The 19,555-nt window shown below is 36.3% G+C and overlaps 1 protein-coding gene and 1 pseudogene across 1 annotated transcript in view; one reads left to right on the top strand and one right to left on the bottom strand.

Annotated features, from left to right (window-relative positions):
- GPR155 (G protein-coupled receptor 155) overlaps positions 1-15,517 on the bottom strand; it is a 40,229-nt gene extending 24,712 nt beyond the window's left edge. Inside the window, exons 1-4 of the mRNA XM_069470697.1 lie at positions 15,348-15,517; positions 10,960-11,456; positions 3,199-3,598; positions 1,253-1,418 (exon numbers count right to left, since the gene is read on the bottom strand). Of these exons, the coding sequence (XP_069326798.1) occupies positions 1,253-1,418; positions 3,199-3,598; positions 10,960-11,425 (1,032 nt within the window). The 5' untranslated portion in view covers positions 11,426-11,456; positions 15,348-15,517. The remainder of the gene's footprint in view (positions 1-1,252; positions 1,419-3,198; positions 3,599-10,959; positions 11,457-15,347) is intronic.
- A 1,354-nt stretch (positions 15,518-16,871) lies between these two features.
- On the top strand, positions 16,872-17,584 carry LOC138385057 (thyroid transcription factor 1-associated protein 26 pseudogene; annotated as a pseudogene).
- Positions 17,585-19,555: the final 1,971 nt, after the last annotated feature.

Here is a 19,555-nt window from a genome sequence, read left to right as displayed (position 1 = left end):
AAAATGAAATCAAATTGAGGAGTCACAATCTCACTTAATTACCTTAAACTTTAAATAACCACAGCATGCTAAAGCATTCCAAAATAAAACCAGGAGTTAGTAAAGACATCATAAAATCCAGCATGTTCTCCAATACCATATTTCCTGTTTCTGAGAGTCCTTAAAAGAAAACACAGTTAAGTTTCCTTGGTTCCCCTTCCAATCTATACTTAATTTATATTTATACATAACAAATAATAGAAATTCCACTTTTTTTTTTTTTTGAGAGTCTCACTCTGTTGCCCCAGGTAGAGCTCCTGGGCTCAAGCAATCCTCCTGTCTCAGCTTCCTGAGTAGCTGTGACTACAGGTGTGCACCACACCCAGCTAATGTTTTTACTTTTAGTATAGATAGGGTCTTGTTCTTGCTCAGGCTGGTCTCAAACTTCTGACCTTAGGTGATCCTCCCACCTCGGCCTCCCAGAGAGCTAGGATTACAAGAGTGAGCCACTGCTCCAGGCCTGAAAATTCCACTGTTGATAGTTATCTTCTAGGTTCGAGACAGTAAATCATATCAATGACCTAACTAAACCTGTGAACAGTTTCCTTCCATACTATTTCATAAAACATAGGGCAAAAAATACAATTCAAAAAGAGAAAAATTACCATGCAAACACTTTACAGATTAAATAGAAATGACCTTCATTAAACAACTGAATTCCTTTATATTTCACAATCATTTGCTCTAATGCTGTAGGTAGCATGCACAATACACTTAGACATTGTTAATAATTCGGTGTTAACTGATTTTAGCTATTTCTTACAGTTGGTTATGTGGTATTTTGCATCTGGTGGTTGAATTATCAATGAATGAAATAGATTTTTTTTCCTCAAAATTTTAAAAGTTACCCTTCTGTAAATAACTTTTAGCTTCACTATAAGTATAGAAATAAAATAATTGAAATTTCAAAAGACTAATGAGGGCTGGGCATGGTGGCTCACATGTAATCCTAGCACTTTGGGAGGCTGAGGCAGGAGGATCACGTAAGAATGAATGAATGAATGGACAGACTAATGAAATATGTCATGGCTAAATAAAGGTCCCAGATTACATAACTGTTGTTACATGATGTTACACAATGCCTCCTTACTTACAATGAGGTAGTTCATAGATATCAAATTCCCGTAAAAACAATGTTGCGTTGTATGTTTTAAACATTCACTTTCCTACTAAACACACAAATAATCAAACTTAGAAAGTAGTATATACATACAATTTCTACTTCCATGTTGAACTGTGTTGCAAAGATAGCCACTCCTGGTGCTACAGGAAAGACGCCATACAAAAATGCATAATTCGATAAACTTGTATGGTTCACGACACTGTCACCCTTGTCCAAGAGTTCCACCATTTCTCTGCACAGGAGTGGCAGCACCAAGCTGAAGAAAGAAGAAATACATTATTTACTTGATATTGAAGTATGCTCGTCCCCAAGTCGTAGATTGCTCTGGTGAACTTGGTATTAGGTTCTTCTTCTCCTGCCCAGAAGAAGTATCTGTTTGCATGCACATATTCTGTGCATACCTACTTCTGAACATTTTGTTGACAGAATCAAGAATTTAACTTGGAATCATTTAAAGTGTAAAAATATTCTGGAAATACTTCACACATCAGAGATAAAGAAGAAAAAACAGATTTTTGTTGTCCTACAAATAATTTTCTTGCAAAAATTTGGTAAAAATTGCAATTATAGCTGCTTTCTTGCTTCCTCTGTTGGTTCACTGAAACGTTAAAAGAAAAAAGTTGACAATCTGAGTAAAAACTTCTTTCAAGAAAATTACTAAACTCCTTCTATACAAAAAAAGCTGAACTTTAATTATGATTAGGAGTTTAAAAGGTTCAGTTAATGATAACAATGCTGCTCAAAAACACTCCAAAAACCTGTAGAAAAATAGGTATCTTACAATTAGTTCTTCATCTTTGTAAATATAAAAAGGGTTAGCAAAGGGAACTGAAACAATGGAACAGAAAATGAGTGAAATCCAAACCTGGGGAAGAGTCAATTATTAAATAAATTCTTCAGGATTCCATAGAAAGAGCATGTCAACAGTAGTTGAGCTAATGGGACTCTCCCTTAAAAATAGCAAGACTAAGGTTGGTAACATTATCACAGCAGCAACTCTAGAGATGCTCTGGGATGGAGTAAAGAACTACTCTCATATTTATTTTTTTAATTAAAAAGTTTATTTTCATAAATTTTAAACTAATTAGAACTTAATTTTAAATTAATCAACAATCATTTAATTAAATATTAGATATTTAATTTGATTCTTATTGGACATTTTATTTGAATTAAATTGATATCTAATAAGAATTAGAAAGTCCCCAAAATTAAATTAGAATATTTAAATTCTACTTATAAGTTGAAGTTGATAATACGATTATTGTTAGAACTATATTTATTACTGTGGCAATACTAATTAATACTTTGTTTCTAAGGAGCATAAAAGCACTATAAATAACTTTCAGTCTTATATTCATTTTTATTATTTTGAAAAATAAACACTATGTTAAACTGGTCTTATGAAGTTAACTGTCTATACAAGAGCTGAATTCCATAATTAAGCATGCCTCAAATATTTGAGATAATCTTGCAGTAAAATTATGTCACCTGTACCATGAAGTATAAGCAAGGTGAAGCACTATTAACTAAGGGCTGATAAAAACTTTTTATTTGACAGGCTGGGACCAGATGGTTGTTAATAATGCTTCATATTCACTCACCTATATTTAGAAAGCTCAATTAACCTCAGAATTACAAAATATTTCCCCCAAATTCATGGGAAAAAGTTTATATTAAAAATTATTGTTCTCATCATTACCAAGATGCTTTTGCTTTTAGGATTTTAATGGATTTAGAAAACTCAGAAATCCTGCAAAATTCCTTTAGAAAATATATTATCACACTGGTACCTTAGGAAATATTAAGTTAACTTTACTTAAAAACTGAAGTGAAACCAATCATCTCCGATAGTAAAATGGAAAGAATATCTACACAGTATCCAGAAATGACTTTCCACAATACACCAACATCACATTTTCCTTTAAATCACTACTACTTTATAAGGAGGGCGAAAATAGTCACAGACACATCCCAATGAATTGACTAAAGAAGGCTTTCACAAGGTTCAATTCCCAAGTTAAATAAGTGAAACTTACAGTTTAGCTGTGATGAGAAGAATTAGTACAACAAATGCTGACTTCTTCAGTCTCTTTATTTTCCCTACCATCGTAAGACCGAGATAAAATAGGGCTGATCCAGAAAAAGAATTTCCAAGTCCATCAAGAAAATTTTCTATATATACAGGCACCTTTCGATCAAGAATAAAATTGAAGGCAATACCAATGAAAACCATAAATACTATTGGGTTCTGTAATACACGCAGAAGTCCAAGTCCCACAATTTTTGCTTTGTTTTGAGAAGCATTTTGAGTATCTTTCCACTTCTGGATTTCACAAAAGATAAACCCTATAGGGTTTAACATCATAAGAGATATTGGTGCCACCAAATAAATGTACTGGAGATATTCTGGGTATGTAGTTTGATACAAAGCTTCAACTGCAAAACAAGAATATTGATTTTTAAATTATTATTACAAAAATACATAAATATGTACATAACATTTTCTTCCGTGTTTAATTATAGCAATTGTTAATTAATCTAAATAGCTCCAAATGACCTCATTAGCCTATTTTGGAACAGTAAATTTTAGTAATAAACCTGAAAAAAAACCATAATAAATATCATCTGGCTTACAAAATAATGGTCAACCTTAAAAATTATTTTTAGTAAAAACGCACTAATTTTTACTATCTAGGAGCTAAATTTATTCTCCAAAAAAGGGCAGAATTGTAGAATGTTTAAAAGAAACAATTCAAAGTAAAAATCTAGTAACGAACTAAACATCTAAGTAGTAATAGCAATAAGGTGGTTGTTGATACCCATGGAGAGAGCAGTTTTACTGGAATGGTGAGGCAGAAGTCAGATTACAGAGGATTGAGGAGACAGTAGGGGACAAGGAACTAAAAAATGAGCACTGATATGGAGTCCACACTGTACAGGAAAGAAGTGCAGATGGTAGATGGCTGACAGAACGTGGAGGCATCAGAGAATGCAGGACCCTATGAAGCCCAAGAATTAAATGCAGGTGGAGGTGTAGGTGGTCAGAGTAAGTCACACAGTGAGCTACTGAATTTAGTATTTTCCAGATGACTAAGTCCAGGATGTGGCCGTAGGAGTTGGTCGGTGAAATGGAGTAAGGCAAAAAATCACTGGAGATGAGGTCAAGAAACTGAGAGGGCGGAGCATTTGACAGATGGTTCACAAGGCTAGACAAGGTTAAACAAGATGGCAAAACAGGGATAAAGAAGATGACAGTGAGCCGGATATTAAAGTCTTCAATGAATGAGGGGGAATGACTTGAATGACATCAGCAGGTGACAGCAATGAGGTTGAGTGGTCTAGACAGCACAAACCTCAAAGTATTATAGTTTTTTAACAACAGAGCAGAGAGTAATGGCTTAGCAGTAGTCCATGGTGGTTATGGGGATGCCAGTCCTACCTACCATTGCTCACGTGATGTGCAGGCTATGCAAAAATGAACAGCCTCCATCTGAGAGGAATGAAAGGGAATGAATGAGGAAGGAAGCCCAGTGAAGATGCTAAAGAAGTAGAACTAGAAAGGTGGATCTAAGAAATGTTTGGGAGGGAAATACAGTGGAGTCACATCAACGCACATTTAACTAACACAAATTCAACTGCACCCTCTCAGGAAAACAAAACCTTCGTATTTTTCCCCTGTAGCATATTTTCAAGTGCAAACTAACTCTTTCACCTGCTGTTCATTGAGGAAGAACAATACTATAGAAAAAAACTGTGTTAGACTTATGAGAAATGATACAGTATAGACAAAGTGTGTGTGCTGTATTTTGTGGGTGATTTAAGGAATTTTTTCAAGGGTTTAGGTATAACTGATGACTTTAGATCCTGACCACTGCATAAGATGTGTTTCCTTATCCTGTGAGGGACGTGTGTGGACTGGGGGCAACTTCTAGCAGTTTCCTGATGGACTGGGGGCAACTTAAAGCCTTGGAGTAAACAACCGGGTCTCTAGGCACATTTTTGGCAACCCAAGTGTACATTATACAATCTAATGCATACAAAGGCCGATTGGTAAATGATTTGAATTAGAAAGATAAAAAAAGAACAGCAACAGTCACTCACAAGGAGAGAGGCAATCATGTGAAAAAATGTAAAAGATTAGGTTTCTCAATTTACATGAAGATAAAGTGACACAGGTAGGAAAATATATTTGTTTACTTAATCAGGATATGTAAGTTCAGTTAATGTCACGCACATGTACCGTTAAAGTTATGTAACTAGATTATATAACCTTTAGAAGTTCACCTTTTTCTCATAAGCTAAAACTATTTGTTATAAGATTCAATCCCCATTTTCTCAGTTAAGCACCTTCAGAGGTTATAATATCTCCAAAATGAAGCAGTGGTTAAAAACATTTGATTATATAAAATTTCATAAATTCTTTCCACTGATTTCCAAATTCAATATGCTAGTTCTATAACTCTTAGTGGTTTTCTTTCATGTTTAAGGTTTCATCTTTTAAGTAAAAAACAACACTTTTTCTAACTATTTCTAGATAACTACACTTCTGATTAGATATCCGTACTCAAGAGAAAAGTGTCCATACCTGCCCACCACTCAATTTTTAAAGTAGAGTATATATTTTGGAAAAATCTTGTGTTCTCAATCTGAGTATAAGAATTTTTCCTAAGCAGCTACAATAAAATGCATGTGTTTCCTTTGGCAACACAGTTACAATTCTGCAATCTACTCAAAGCCCCTTATGTAATTGCCTTTTTCCAGTAACTTACTTTGCTGGCATACCAGCAGTCAACGACCATCACATAATGAACTTTCCATTGTTTGCTCAATGCAAATTTGAACAACAGTTTTTTATGTCTGGCCAACCACCAAGTACTTTCCTCTTTAGCAGGATCTTTTGTATTTTCTCCTCTTGGTTCTCACCACTATGATTTCTTAAAAATCTCAAAATTAGATTACTTAATGTGTTTACCAACCAATATTCTTTTTGTTTATCTCAACCACCTCCTTTGTCCATTTTATTCACTGCTAACAGTACCATCTAAATCTTAGCTTTTAAAAGTTAAGATTTTCCCACGGCTCTCACAGCCCACAGAACAGCTATAAACCTTTCTTTTGACATTCATAGCCCTGTCTCCACAATTGGTCCCTTATTTATCCAACTCATCTCTCACTACTTCTCAATGCAATGACTCCATCAGTCTGGTTTTCCTGTTTGTTTCTTCTTTTTCCATCAGCTGGTTTACTAGACAAACACCATGTTCATAATTACTAGTTCTACATGCTGACCATACCATCATCCTCTAACTTCTTGAAATCTTTCTTTTTTTACTTAATGCTTAAGGCCTGTCTCTGGTACTACTTCTTCCACCAAGTCTTCAATCTACATTATTAATTTCCCCTTCTCTGGAATGCCATGATACTTTGCTTCATATTAGTGCCACCTCAAAAAATTCTAAGTTCGTTGAAGGCATCATTTTATAACCCACAGTCCATAGTACAATGCTGAGCAAATCTGAAAATACTTGCTGAATGGAATTATCTGACACGTCAATGAATGTCAAAGGTTTCAGATACAGTAAAATGTATTTTATAACACACAATAATTTATATCTAATTATCAGTTAATCCATTTCTTTTTATATCCATTTTTAACTTTATTTTTGCTTTTTACAAAATTATTTTTAATTGACAAAAATTACATATATATTTATCATGTACAACATGTTTTGAAATATGTACACACTGTGGAATGGCTAAATTGAGCTAATTAACATACGTATTATCTCATATGTTTATCATTTTTTGTGATGAGAACACTTAAAATCTACTTTTAGCAATTTGCAAGAATACAACACATTGTTATTCAACCATTGTCACTATGTTGTACAATAGATACCTTAAATGTATTCCTAACTGAAATTTTGTATGTATTTAAAAAAATTTTTTTAGACATTCTGAATATTTATAAAGCAGGTTACTATTGAGGTATTTCAAGTCAGCTAAACAGGCATACAAAAGCAAAAGAAGTATGGTCTAGTGGGACAGCAAAAAATTGTGATTCAATAAATATTTGTTAAATCACTAGAAGATCAGGGTTTAACACAGGAATTCTAGTCTACTTCTGCCATTCATTTGCATAATTACTTAACATTACATCTTTCCCTATAAATTGGCAGTGCTTCTCTTTTGTTATCAATCTAGTTTTTCAAATCTGAAAAAAATATATATGAAAGCAGTGACCTACAGTAACTAAAATTAGATTTATAATCATTGTATCAACTTTTAAAGTTCTAATTAATTAATGATAATAAAAAAGGCTCTTGGAGGGAGGGGAGAATCCCATCATAAGGAGTTATTATACTGCTTTGGAGTACTAAGAGACAAAATTAGCCACCTACTGTGCCTCCTATTTTGATTCCTGTAGGGTTTCCAGTCCTAGCACATAACACAAAGACCCAGACAAGATCATTCTATTATTTAATGACATATAGTTAAATGCTTCATTTCCTTTCTGTTTACAGCTCAAGCACTGGAGCATAATTATGATTAGTCAGGGCACTTATGCTATCAGCATTGTTTGAAGAATAAATTATAGGACTTAACTATGCCCTATTAGTATCTTTTAATGACAGTGGCAGGGAATCATTCTGATTTGCTAAAATCAACATTTCACCTTGGTAGATTCTTGGGTTCTTCTCACACTTGGATTTTTAAAGTACTTTTGAAAAGAATGGGTCTAAAAAACAGTAAGCTTCTTTTTTAGTCTGTAATAATGCTCTGTCACTTGAGTAAAGTCATTTTAATGTAATTTCACAGACCACTACAGTTGTCATAGTACACAGGAAAAGGAAACATCCTTTTTCTTTATTCATTAACTTATCTATCTTCTCCTTGCATTTCCTGAGTCACCTATAAATTAGACAGATGTGGAAAAAAATGTAGTCTTTTTTTTAAATGATGTCTTAAAAAGGACATTTCTTATAACCCATGATCAATGCCCATCTGTAAATAAGAGAGTGGGAATTTCTTGGAGAGATCATGAAACAAATAGAAAGAAAGGTCTTCTGTCTGGAGACAGTCTTCTCCATTCACCCTGTGCGAGGCCAGAAGGCAGAAGGGCACAGGCAGCAATACTAAATAACCTCATCTAGTAGCAGAAACACGGCCCTTGCAGTTCTGCACCACACCTTCCAACATGTAGGTATATGAGAAAGCACTTCTGTCTATACTACTGGTTTTCAGTAAAGTCATAGTCTACAACCTAATGTTACAAGAGCTCTTATTATTGTGATTAAAAAACAAACAAAAAAACCAACAAAAATTACACCTCAAAATCAACAAACATAATCACCATGGAAATTTGGGCTAGTACACCACTAGAAACATGATTATTACTAGATTCACATAAGAAAAGCAGTGATGAAATGGATGATTATATTTTTTATTTGGAAGTTCTGCCTTGATGTGAAAATGGAATAACTCATCTAATAGGTCCTTTTCCACTACTACTCATTTTATGCAATATTTTTAGGATAATATAGAGAAAAAAACCTTTGATTCTTTCTGAAACTAATATATTACAAGGCTGGTTGAGTCTTCTGAAGATTAAGTTGGCGTGTTATATAACTGTGGCATAAGAGAATGCTCAGGATTTGGAACCAGAAGACCTAGGTTTGGGTCTCAGTCACCTGTTAGCTGTGTGACCTGGGATAAAACATTTAAATCTCTCTAAGCCTGTCCCTTTGTTTGAAAATGAGGATAATAATATCTGCCCTACTCAAATGACATAAGTATATAAGAAAGTACTGGGCCGGGCACGGTGGCTCACTCACACCTGTAATCCTAGCACTCTGGGAGGCCGAGGCAGATCGCTCAAGGTCAGGAGTTCGAGACCAGCCTGAGCAAGAGCAAGACCCCGTCTCTACTAAAAAAATAGAAAGAAATTAACTGGACAACTAACAATATATAGAAAAAATTAGCTGGGCATGGAGACACATGCCTGTAGTCCCAGCTACTCGGGAGGCTGAGGCAGTAGGATTGTTTGAGCCTAGGAGTTTGAGGTTGCTGTGAGCCAGGTGATGCCACGGCACTGTAGCCTGGGCAACAGAATGAGACTCTGTCTCAAAAAAAATAATAAAATAAAATAAAATAAAAAATAATAAAAACAGAAAGTACTCCCTAAAGTTACAAATATTAGTTCTATTTAGTTATGGGCTTACTAATCTACGAGAACATGAAACTATATACTTCTAGTTCATGTCTAAGTAAGATATAGTAATATTTATTAGATATTTAACACTATGGTATGGAGACACGTCTAAGGTCCTTATACCATAATACCTTGACAAATTTACATTATTACTGCTTCCAAGGAAATAAACAAACACAATAACTCCTTGCTTTTTTATTTACAAGTCTTTATTTCATTTTAAAATTCAATAACCTTAAGGGAACACCTATCTAGTTTCTGACTATTTGCAGCTCAATTATCAAGATCCTAGTTTTTCCTTCCTCTTAAACCTCCTGCTTTACTCATAGATATTTCTCTCTTTCTGGTAAGCAAGATGGAGGAAGGTCAAAAGTAGAGAAAGGTGAAAGTATAGTTCACTAGAATCTTTTGGGTGCCACTGGTGAAATAAGTTGAGGGTAGGGGAAGAGGATAAAACTACTGGATAAGAAACTTGAAAGTTAACGGTAGATTTCAACTGTACACTTTAATAGGTTCCACTCAAGTCTCTGCTCAGAAGACATATCATCAGAGAGGCCTTCACTGTCCACCCTATCTCAAATACCACTTTCTCAGTTCTATTTATTTTTATGGCCCTTGTCACAACCAGAAATGATTTTAACTTTAATTTTATTTATTTTTCCATTAAAATATAAATTCAGTATGGCCAAGAACTTTGTTCACAGGCATATTCCCAGCAGCTAGCGCAGTCACTGGTACATAACAGTTCCCTATGAGTGAATAAATTAATATATCCACAATATTCAGGTTCTCACATTATGATACATGATCAAAGTACACATAACTTTAATTTAAAAATATAAAAAAGTAGTTACTAGGTATACATTTTCTTGGTGGCAAAGTATTCTAAAAAATAGAATGTTTTCTTTTAAGATATCCCAACATCCCAAATTGGTATGTTTACTGCCTCATCAGGACATGTACAGACATAGAAACATAAAATTAGGCTGCTTAAAGAGTCAGAAAGATAAAAAAGGAAGAGAAAGGTAAAAAAAAAAAAAAAAAAGAAAAGCCATCATTATTTTTGTTTTTAAACAAGAAATTAACTTCAACTAAAATATATTAAAATTTTGAATAATAAGCTCAAAAACAATTTTAATGTAAAAAATATATATTCCAGATGGTAAGAAAAACAAGAGGGAAAAATTACTCATAAATTCTCAATACTAACTTTAATAATGACTATTTTAATACAGACATAAGCCTACTCTTTTTACATAATTTAAATCAGAATCAAATCCCTTCTGAAAATTAAACTTTTCATATGATTATTGAGAAGAAAAAGAATACTATTAGAAAAACTACTTACAAAGATTACTAGGATATGATCATTTAAGTAGATGATAAAAGAATCCTCAAACTCTGAAGCTGAGGAAAAAATATAATTCATTCCAACTTAAGACATATTTAAGAAATAAAATTAACGATTTCTTAGATACAAGAGTAGGCATCTGCCACTAATAAATGCTTAAATTAAAAGTTTATATTTTGTTACCTCCTAAACCACTTGAATTTTTTTAAATCTTGAAAAATAAAAATAACTTACCTATAGGGTATCCCAATGCAAAGTCATTACTTTGTGTAGCAAAGATAGGGAATAGTCCAGCTTTGCTAAATCGACTATCAGGACTGGCAACCAATAAGGTTAATACACATACAATGAAAAATACAGAAGCTTTGGCAATTAAGATACTATATAAGAAAGACCAATCCACATTGGAAAAATTAAGTACAACCATGTTTTTGAATAATAAAGCGGGAAGTGCAAATCTGGAGACAAAATTTCCCAGTCCTTTGGCCTGTGTTGATGTTATGACATTGGCCCTTCCTGCTATGTAGCCACAAAGGACTATGCCAAAGCATTCTAGTAAGGCTGGAAAAAGCCTTGTTATTGACATTGAAGGTGGGTCATTAGTGGAATTAAATCCATGTGTTACTGTTGTTGGCAAAGTCTCGGTCATATTGACTGCAATGGTTAAGTTCTCCTCAGGTAAACTAGAAAAGGAATTCATTTTCTCTCAACCTCCAACTCCAACCAGATCTCTGGAAAGAAAGAAACAAAGATTCAGTGTGACAATAAGAATTCTAGTTGAAATGTTACACTGGGAAACCTAGATTTATTTATTTCTTAAATGGCCAAATAAATATACATACACTCAGCTACCACCAGGAAAAAATACAATGGAAAAAAAAGTGGGGGGTTGCTAACAATAACCTCTTTACTCTCAAAGGTAGTTCAGCTCAACATATTTATGTTGCTGTTCTATATTCAGTATCAGACACGAGTAAAATAAGAGCCACAGATAATGACAGCTGCAGTCATGCCCTATCGCTCTCTAGGGATCCACAGTTGAGCTCTGTCTGGTGGATAAGAGCTTGGGGCCCACAGAGTCTCTGCTGAATGTCCACCTGCATCCAAATTCTTCAGAAATTTCAGAAGTTCTCAGGGCTACATCAAGGAGTTACACCGGGGGTAGAAAGTTCTTTCTAGCCTGTGGTCATACTTGAGTATAGGTAGAAAGAACAATATAGTCAAGGATCACTTATGAACTTTGAACCAATAACTTTTCTGTGCCTCACTTTCTTCATTTGTGAAATGGCAATAATAGTACCTACCTCATAGGAACTTGAGATTATTCAAGTAAAATCGTCAGAATCACATCTGGTATAGAGTAATCACTTAGCCAAAGTTAAATATTTAAACTTTGGTAGAACATATGAGAAAGAAAGAAAAAATGATGGTATCGCACCAATCTACTTTTAGTTTCTTTTACACCAGCCTGACACACTGGCCCCATAGTCTCTTTGTGCCTCAGGGACTTTGCACATTCAGCTCACCCCAAAATGTTCTTTTTTCTACCCACTCACCTGCTGCATTCCACATAGTTAACAACTACTTATCCTCCACATCATATAGTTCAGGTGTCACTTTATCAGGTAAGGCTTCTCTAACCACACAGCCAGGCCACAATTTTTTCTCAAATAGATTCTCATTGCTTACCTTTAGGCTACTTTTCTCAGTCTGCAATTATACTAAGCATTAGAGTAACTATTTAATTTATGCCGTCTCTTTTGCTAGACTTTAAATGTCACAGAAGCAGGGACTGTATGTTTTTGCTCACCGTTGTGTCCCTGACATCTAGCACACACCTTGCACACAGGAGACACTGTCATTTTTTAATGAATGACTAAAATAATAACTTGTACTTAAATAAACTTTTACCCTTTAATGAATCAATGTTCTCTTTTAGGCACTATCAAGTTCACGGACAGAAGAAAAAATTTTTTTTTTCCAAATGATAAAGTACCCTGTTTTTCCCTATACTAACAAGTCCAAGAACACAAAATGTGTCCTAAAATGTTCTAAAAATGTCCATAAAATGTTAAAGAACACAAAACGTGTTGTAAAATTCTCCAAAGATGTTCAGAAAATGCTAAAGCAAGGAATAAATTCTTTATGGTAACATTACAATAATTATCGACTCCCCTCTTGCTGCCAGGAACACGATGCACAGGAAGTCTGGATAACTCTAAAATTAATCAGCTTTTATTGGTATCTTGAAATTAATATGATGTCAGTTGTCAATTTCTAAGTGATTACTCTGGGTTTACCATCTAAAATGGCCTTATATAAGGTAGAAAGTAAAAACTCAAGCTTCCTGAAATTTACAATGCCCAGGTTAAGTTCTCAAACATCTACATCACATTAAAAAGACTCAGGGGCAGGCCAGAGATCACCAACGACCGATACATGGGGGTGTGTAAGAAAATTTTCTCTGTGCTACCCTGTTATAGACCAAACCATTTAAAAACCTTACATTTCATCTGGATTAAGACAAGTATTTTTCTACCAGGATTAGACAGGAGTGGTTTTAATATAGTACACAAAACCTGTAATACTCACATACTTAAAGTTTACCACATAAGCATCAAATTATATCCTGGGAAAGCTACTGGTTGGTACAAATACCCACACTTGAAATAAGGAGCTAGCAAACAAACAAAGGTGTTACACATTTGGCAACCTTAAGAAATGTGTTCTTGGGAAGGCAGTGCTAAAGAAGTCCAGTCTTGTGATGTTTTTCAAAAGTTCCCTATATTTCTTCGCCCAGAGTATTACTAACTTATACTGCTCCCAACCCCTTATTTGTACCATATGAGCACATTTCAACAAATTTTTTTAACCCACAGTTTTAACTAAACTAGTGGTCATTCGGTAAAAAGAGTCAAACAGATTCCGGGCCTTATCACTTATCAACTCCTTGGGTAAGTTACTTAGCCTTCCTGAACCTTAGTTTCCTCAACTGTAAAATAAGAGTAAAAATCTCCTTAGAGGGATATTGTATGGCTATAATATTTTATACACAGCTTATCACAAAGTAGGCTTTCAAGAAACGGTAACAATTGCTATTAGGAGCCGCAGTCCTAATAATAATAATGGTAACAAAGTAAATCTTATGTTAGTTCTTCAAACATACTTGGTATTAAAGATCCTCCAACCAAAAAAAAGAGGGATGGGATGTGTCATCAGGTTTTGTTTTATACCAAACAGTTAAGAGGAATTGAATTTAATTTAGTTTGATCTTAAATGGTTGCTAACAGTGAAGGGAGAGTTGTTCATTTTTCTCAGGGTGATGGGCAGATAGTTATGGCGATGCCCAGGTTTAACTTTCAATTAGTTGAAAATGAAAAACAACAACAACAAAACATTGAAAAGAAATCTGCCCCTTCCAAGAGGTTTCTTTTAATGTTTTTTAATATTATAAAAGCAATACCTGCTGAGGAAGAAGTCAAAATAATCAAAAAGACTTATAAAGTTTTATCTCATCCTAGTACAGGAAGAAAATATGCTTTCTAAAGCATTATTTTAAAATGAACAGGAACTACAGAAAAGGAAGTTTTAAAAAAATTACCTCCAGTCTTTTCATCTATGAAAACAAATCTCATTACACAACAAACAAATTGATCTGTCACAGTAAAAGACCACTCACTGGAGCAGGAACTGAAGAAACACTACTGTATATATTAATACAAACCGCTCCTGGCCAGTTCATATTTGGCTTAAACATCAATGAACCACTGAAATTGTAAAAAAAAACTGCTAGTATTAAGTGAAAATGGGAGTGAATGGAGAGTTGATTAACTTCAAGGAGAAAGCTTTCAACTCTTAGGCTCTTTCTCAAACACCCAATATCCTTTATCCCCCGAGAAAAAGCAAAATACAGTGTGATACTACTAAAGCATTCTTTAACATCAAAAGTCACAACATTCACCCACTCCCACCTACTTGTAGGAGACCAGATGTCCTCCCTAGAGACCCAGTGTAGAGAGCTCTGAGCACTGCCTCCTTCCCTTGTCTGCAGGGAAAGACTTTGGCCCTGCAAGGTAAGAGGTGCAGAAAGTCCTTAACCAAATAGGCTGCCCAGAGAACAGCTGCCACCCAACGCCTAGGAAGGCAGCAGTGGAAGTGGAAAGGCAGCCTGGGGTCTGTGCCTGGGAAAAGGTGGTCGCTTATCTTCCCAGGGCATGGAGTCCCAACGTCATGGTAACTAACGGTGCAAAAAGGGGTAGAGAGAAAATCTGGCTCAACGTTCCAGGTGCCTGGGCCACCCTCCAAATAAAGGGAAGAGTCCGAGAATGACAGGGTGGACGCACGTGCAGTGGGGAGCTTCCCAAACTGGGGGTGGCAGTTCTGTCCCCGGAGGGGACAAGCCACCTCTTCCCCTGTGCAAGCCTTCCCGGTGGGCTCACACGTTCCAAACGCAGGCGCTGCTGGGCAGAGGCAGGCAGGTTCAGGCAGCGGGCTGCGGAGCCAGGGCGCAGAGGGTCGGTCACTGCCCCCCGGCCCAGATCCGAGGGTCGGGGGTGTGGTACCCGGTGCCCTCAAGGCCGAGCTAGGACGGGGCAGGTTCGCGCCCCGGGGGTCCATCTCACCTGCTTCGTCTGCAGCCCTGGAGCCGCGAGGAGAAGGGAGTCGGTGCTCGCAGAGGGCCAAGCAGGGAGGAAATCACCGTCATCTCCCGCCCCCAGCCCTGTTCGCTGAGCGCTGCCGGGTGCCAGCTGCAGCAGCTCAGGCACGTTCCGAGAAAGTGGGGTTGGGGATTAGCCGCTGCGGCCCTGTCAGCGCCTCCCGGCCCCAGCTGCGAGGCCCCGCCCTCTAGCCCCGCCCCCGGCATCAAGCATTTAGGCACGGGCCTCTGCCACGCCCTCAGGCCCCGCCTACAGCGTCGAGCCTTGGGTCATACGGCCCCGCCCCGCCCTCAGGCCCCGCCCATAGCCTAGAGCTGCTGAGGCACACGTTCCTCAGACCCGCCCTCAGGCCCCGCCCCACTCCTCGAGCCTCCGAGCAGCACGGCCCCCGGCCCCGCCCTGCCGGCCACAAGCCGCCCAACGCGGGCCTCCGGCGGCGGGACTTCCGGCCGCGCGGCTCCCGCAAGATGGCAGCTGCCGTGGGGGCTTCTCTGTCTTGTTTTCCTTCCTAAACTCAGTCGCTGAGTCCTGTCGTCTTTCTGCCTGACCCCAGCCTTGTGTGATCCGTTAGGTCCTCTTGGTTACCCTAGTCCTTTTTATAGCATCGAGTTTAAAAGCAAGAACACAGAATCAGACCTGGGTCAAAATCCCGCCTTCCACCTTTCCCATAGCAGTGTGACCTTGACCTTCCTAAACCGAGAGATTAAAATGACTCTAAAGCTTTAGCCCTGTACTTGATTTAGAATAAGCCCCCTGTCCGTGACTGCTTGTACAGTATTTCTATTGGAGGGGAAACTACATGCATATCTCTTAAGTATACCGAGAGGAAACTGGTTATATTGACAGAAAATTTCCAGAGCTTTTTGAACTGAAGGTATCCCTAATATAGTGCTCGACTTTGAAAGGTGAAGAAACCCTGTAGTTGAATTAGGCTTTAGGAATAAAAATTATTCCAAATTTTAAAATATTTATACTTTGATACCACTTAGTATCTCCACAAGCATTTGTCCTTTACAATCATCTTAAACTTTTGTGTCTGGCAACTTCAGTGTCTTCCAATCATCTTGGCAGTTTTAGTGCAAAGATACAAAACTATATGGCTTACTAAGAAAAATCACAGTAAACTAAGGGTAGCTTAAAGGATCTGAAACTTAGCAGGAGAAAATGAACAGAAATTGAAGCTACAGAAAAGGCATGCATTCTGCTCCTGTTCAACTCTCGTTTGTTCTCTGTCTTCTTCACTTTTAACTGCCTTGTTTCCATTGAACCTCCTTTTTTTTTTTAAAAAAAAAAAAAAAAAAAAAGAGAACATCTCAATTATCTTAAGGTGAAAAGCATTTCTATTTAGAAAGTATGAAGATTAATTCAATTAAATAAATACTTACTGAGCTTTGACTATGAGGGGAATATTAGAAAATAGGCCTGGAAAGATAGCTTGTCAGATGTTCTTAGCTTAGTCTTAGACATTTTAAACCTGGGTCTGTGGAAATGGCGCCGGTGAGGCTGGGACAGTGGCGGCAGAAGAGGGGTTTGGGGACACGTGGCAAAGGGGGTTCTTCGGTCGGATTCAGGAATAAGAATGTGAAACAGAGGATATGGCAGCCTAACTATTCACATGCCTTCATGGGGAGCATTTGCAAGGGACAAGCCTTTGCGTTTCAAAGAAAACTGAAGATTCAGCCAAATTACAAGAAATTATTATGGAAGAAAAAGAAGGCTCAAACATCACAGGAATCCCAATTCAAAGATCAATACCCAGATCATCTGAAACATGTCTATTTAGCTGAAGAGGAAAGACTCAGGAAGCAACTAAGAAAAGTTGACCAACCTTTGTCAGAAGAGCAAGTTGACCAGCCTTTGCCTGAAGAACAGTGTAGCATTGACCAAGCTTTGTCTGAAGATAAGTATAGCTTTGACCAACCTCAGCCAGAAAAACAATGTAAAGTCCTTCAATATGCCAAAGAAAAATAAAAAGAAAACATCAAATCAAAAAGCACAAGAAGAATATGAACAGGTACAAGCTAAGTGTGCTGCTAAGAAACAAGAATTTGAGAGGAGAAAATGAGAGAGAAACTCAAAGGCACTACAAAAAGAAGAAAATGGAAGTGTTCAAAATATTGAGTAAAAAGACCAAAAAGGGCTGACCAAGCTTGAATTTACAGATGGAGTATCTTCTTCAAAAAATACAAGAAAAAAATTAAATCAGATATTTTTTTCCTTACAGGTTAAAATATCTGCTGTCTGTTGAGTTCTTTTGTATGTGTAATGGGTACCTCCTAACAATGAACTTGATTTGTCAACATAAACTGGATTGCTAACCTGTACTAAATATAAAATGTCCCAATATTTTTGTTCTTGTAAAAGAAACTTTGCTATATATGTTCTACATAATAAGACATGTTTCTTATTTATTTGCCTCTGATGGAAGGTTGGCCTGAAGAACTGAAAGAGCCTTCGATTTGGGAGACAGGCTCAAGCATGTAATACTTTTGTACCGTATGAAATTTGTATGAAATAAAATGTTTGAAAATAAAAAAAACTTAAACCTTATCTTTTGACCACAGTAAAGCCATTTAGTATTTTTTTCACAGGAACAATGTCATAATGATCACACTATTTTTGGATGTATAATCTGGAAGGTTTCCCAGAATTAGCTGAAAGAGCATGAAGGCAAGAGAACCAAGACATAAGGAAATGAAGACCTACTCTGGAGTGATGACAGTAAAAAGAATGGAATAGGCCTGAGAGACATTACAAAAGGAGAAGTGGTGAGATTCAATTATTGATGGAGCTAGAGATGAGGAAGGACTTAATGGACCTATGTATGTATTTCCTCATCCATTACAATAAAGCAAAGGAATTGTGTTGGAAAGCTTCTAATATCCTTTCTAGACCTAAAATCTCATTGTTTTCTATCATTCTATTATCTGAAGATGAGGAAGAAATATTTCAAAGGGGGGAGCAGTTACAAGGAAAAGATAATGAATTTGGTTTTAGACCTAAAATCTAAAACCTTGAGAAATTATCTAGTTCAGTCTTCTCTTGAAGAAGAAGTTATCATCCTCTCCATTCGAGGCCCTAGGAGATTAGGCAATTGGTCTAAGTACTCCCAGCTAGTCAGTAAGAGAGAATGAGAAGAAAAGCTCTCACTGTCCCATGAACTAACTACTCATGACAGCATCAGCACATGTGTGCAGAGACTTCCGGTAAACCCCTGGAGAGAACACAGAAGCTCAAGAGACAGAGAAGAGCTAAAGATGTGGTTTGAAGAGACATCTACACAGAGTAAATGAGTCTTCTGAGAAGAGCAGGTAGTGGAAGGAAACACAAAGTATACACAGAGATGAAAGACTTCATTAAAAAGTCACCCTTAGATAAGCAATTACTGATAAATTCCGTAAGAAAATAATTTAATTCCACTATCATATCTGCTAATCATTCTGTGCGATGCTGACCTATACTATACTATTAACTGAAAAAAGGGAAGAAAAGCCAAAAGTTATGCAGAACAATGGAGAAACAACTGTAAATTAATCTTAACTTCCACTTACAAATAAATGGGACTTGTAGCCTTCAAACACATTGATACCCCCATTTCCCTCAACTCCAGCTGATCAAAATTGATGGGAGGAATAAACCAAGTGGTTTAATATAATGATGAGGGTCATATAAAATATATGTTAAGGCAATATGATGTACACGTAGATTCCTGGTAAATTTTACTTTTTCCAAAATGAAGTAATTCTAATGTTTTTTTTCCTGATTATGAAAGTAATAAATAACAATTATAAAATATTCAGATGATATAGATAAGGGAATGAAGAACATGAAAATGATACCTATGGATAACTTAGGTTAATATTTTACCATGTATCATTTTTTTCTAGGCAACTATAGATTATTTAAGAAAAATAGGATTATACAATATATATGACTTTTCATTCACATAATTTTTAGTAAGCCTTTTCATTTAATAATATATCATTAACATTTTTATCCATATAGATAGATCTATATCATAATTTTTAATGTCTGTTGGGTATTCCCTAGTGAAATTTTGAGGGTGATCTTCCTTGAAAAAGTAGAAACTCTGGGCCATTCGTAAAATCTAATCAAAGTTGAGTAAAGAAGAGAAAGACAAAAGAGTGGCTTAAAATGTGTTGTCTGACTAT

Source organism: Eulemur rufifrons, chromosome 1 (assembly GCF_041146395.1).
Source record: "Eulemur rufifrons isolate Redbay chromosome 1, OSU_ERuf_1, whole genome shotgun sequence".
NCBI classification, from domain to species: domain Eukaryota; kingdom Metazoa; phylum Chordata; class Mammalia; order Primates; family Lemuridae; genus Eulemur; species Eulemur rufifrons.
The sequence above is the reverse complement of the archived record's forward strand: the minus strand, read 5'-3'. Positions and strand labels throughout refer to the sequence as shown.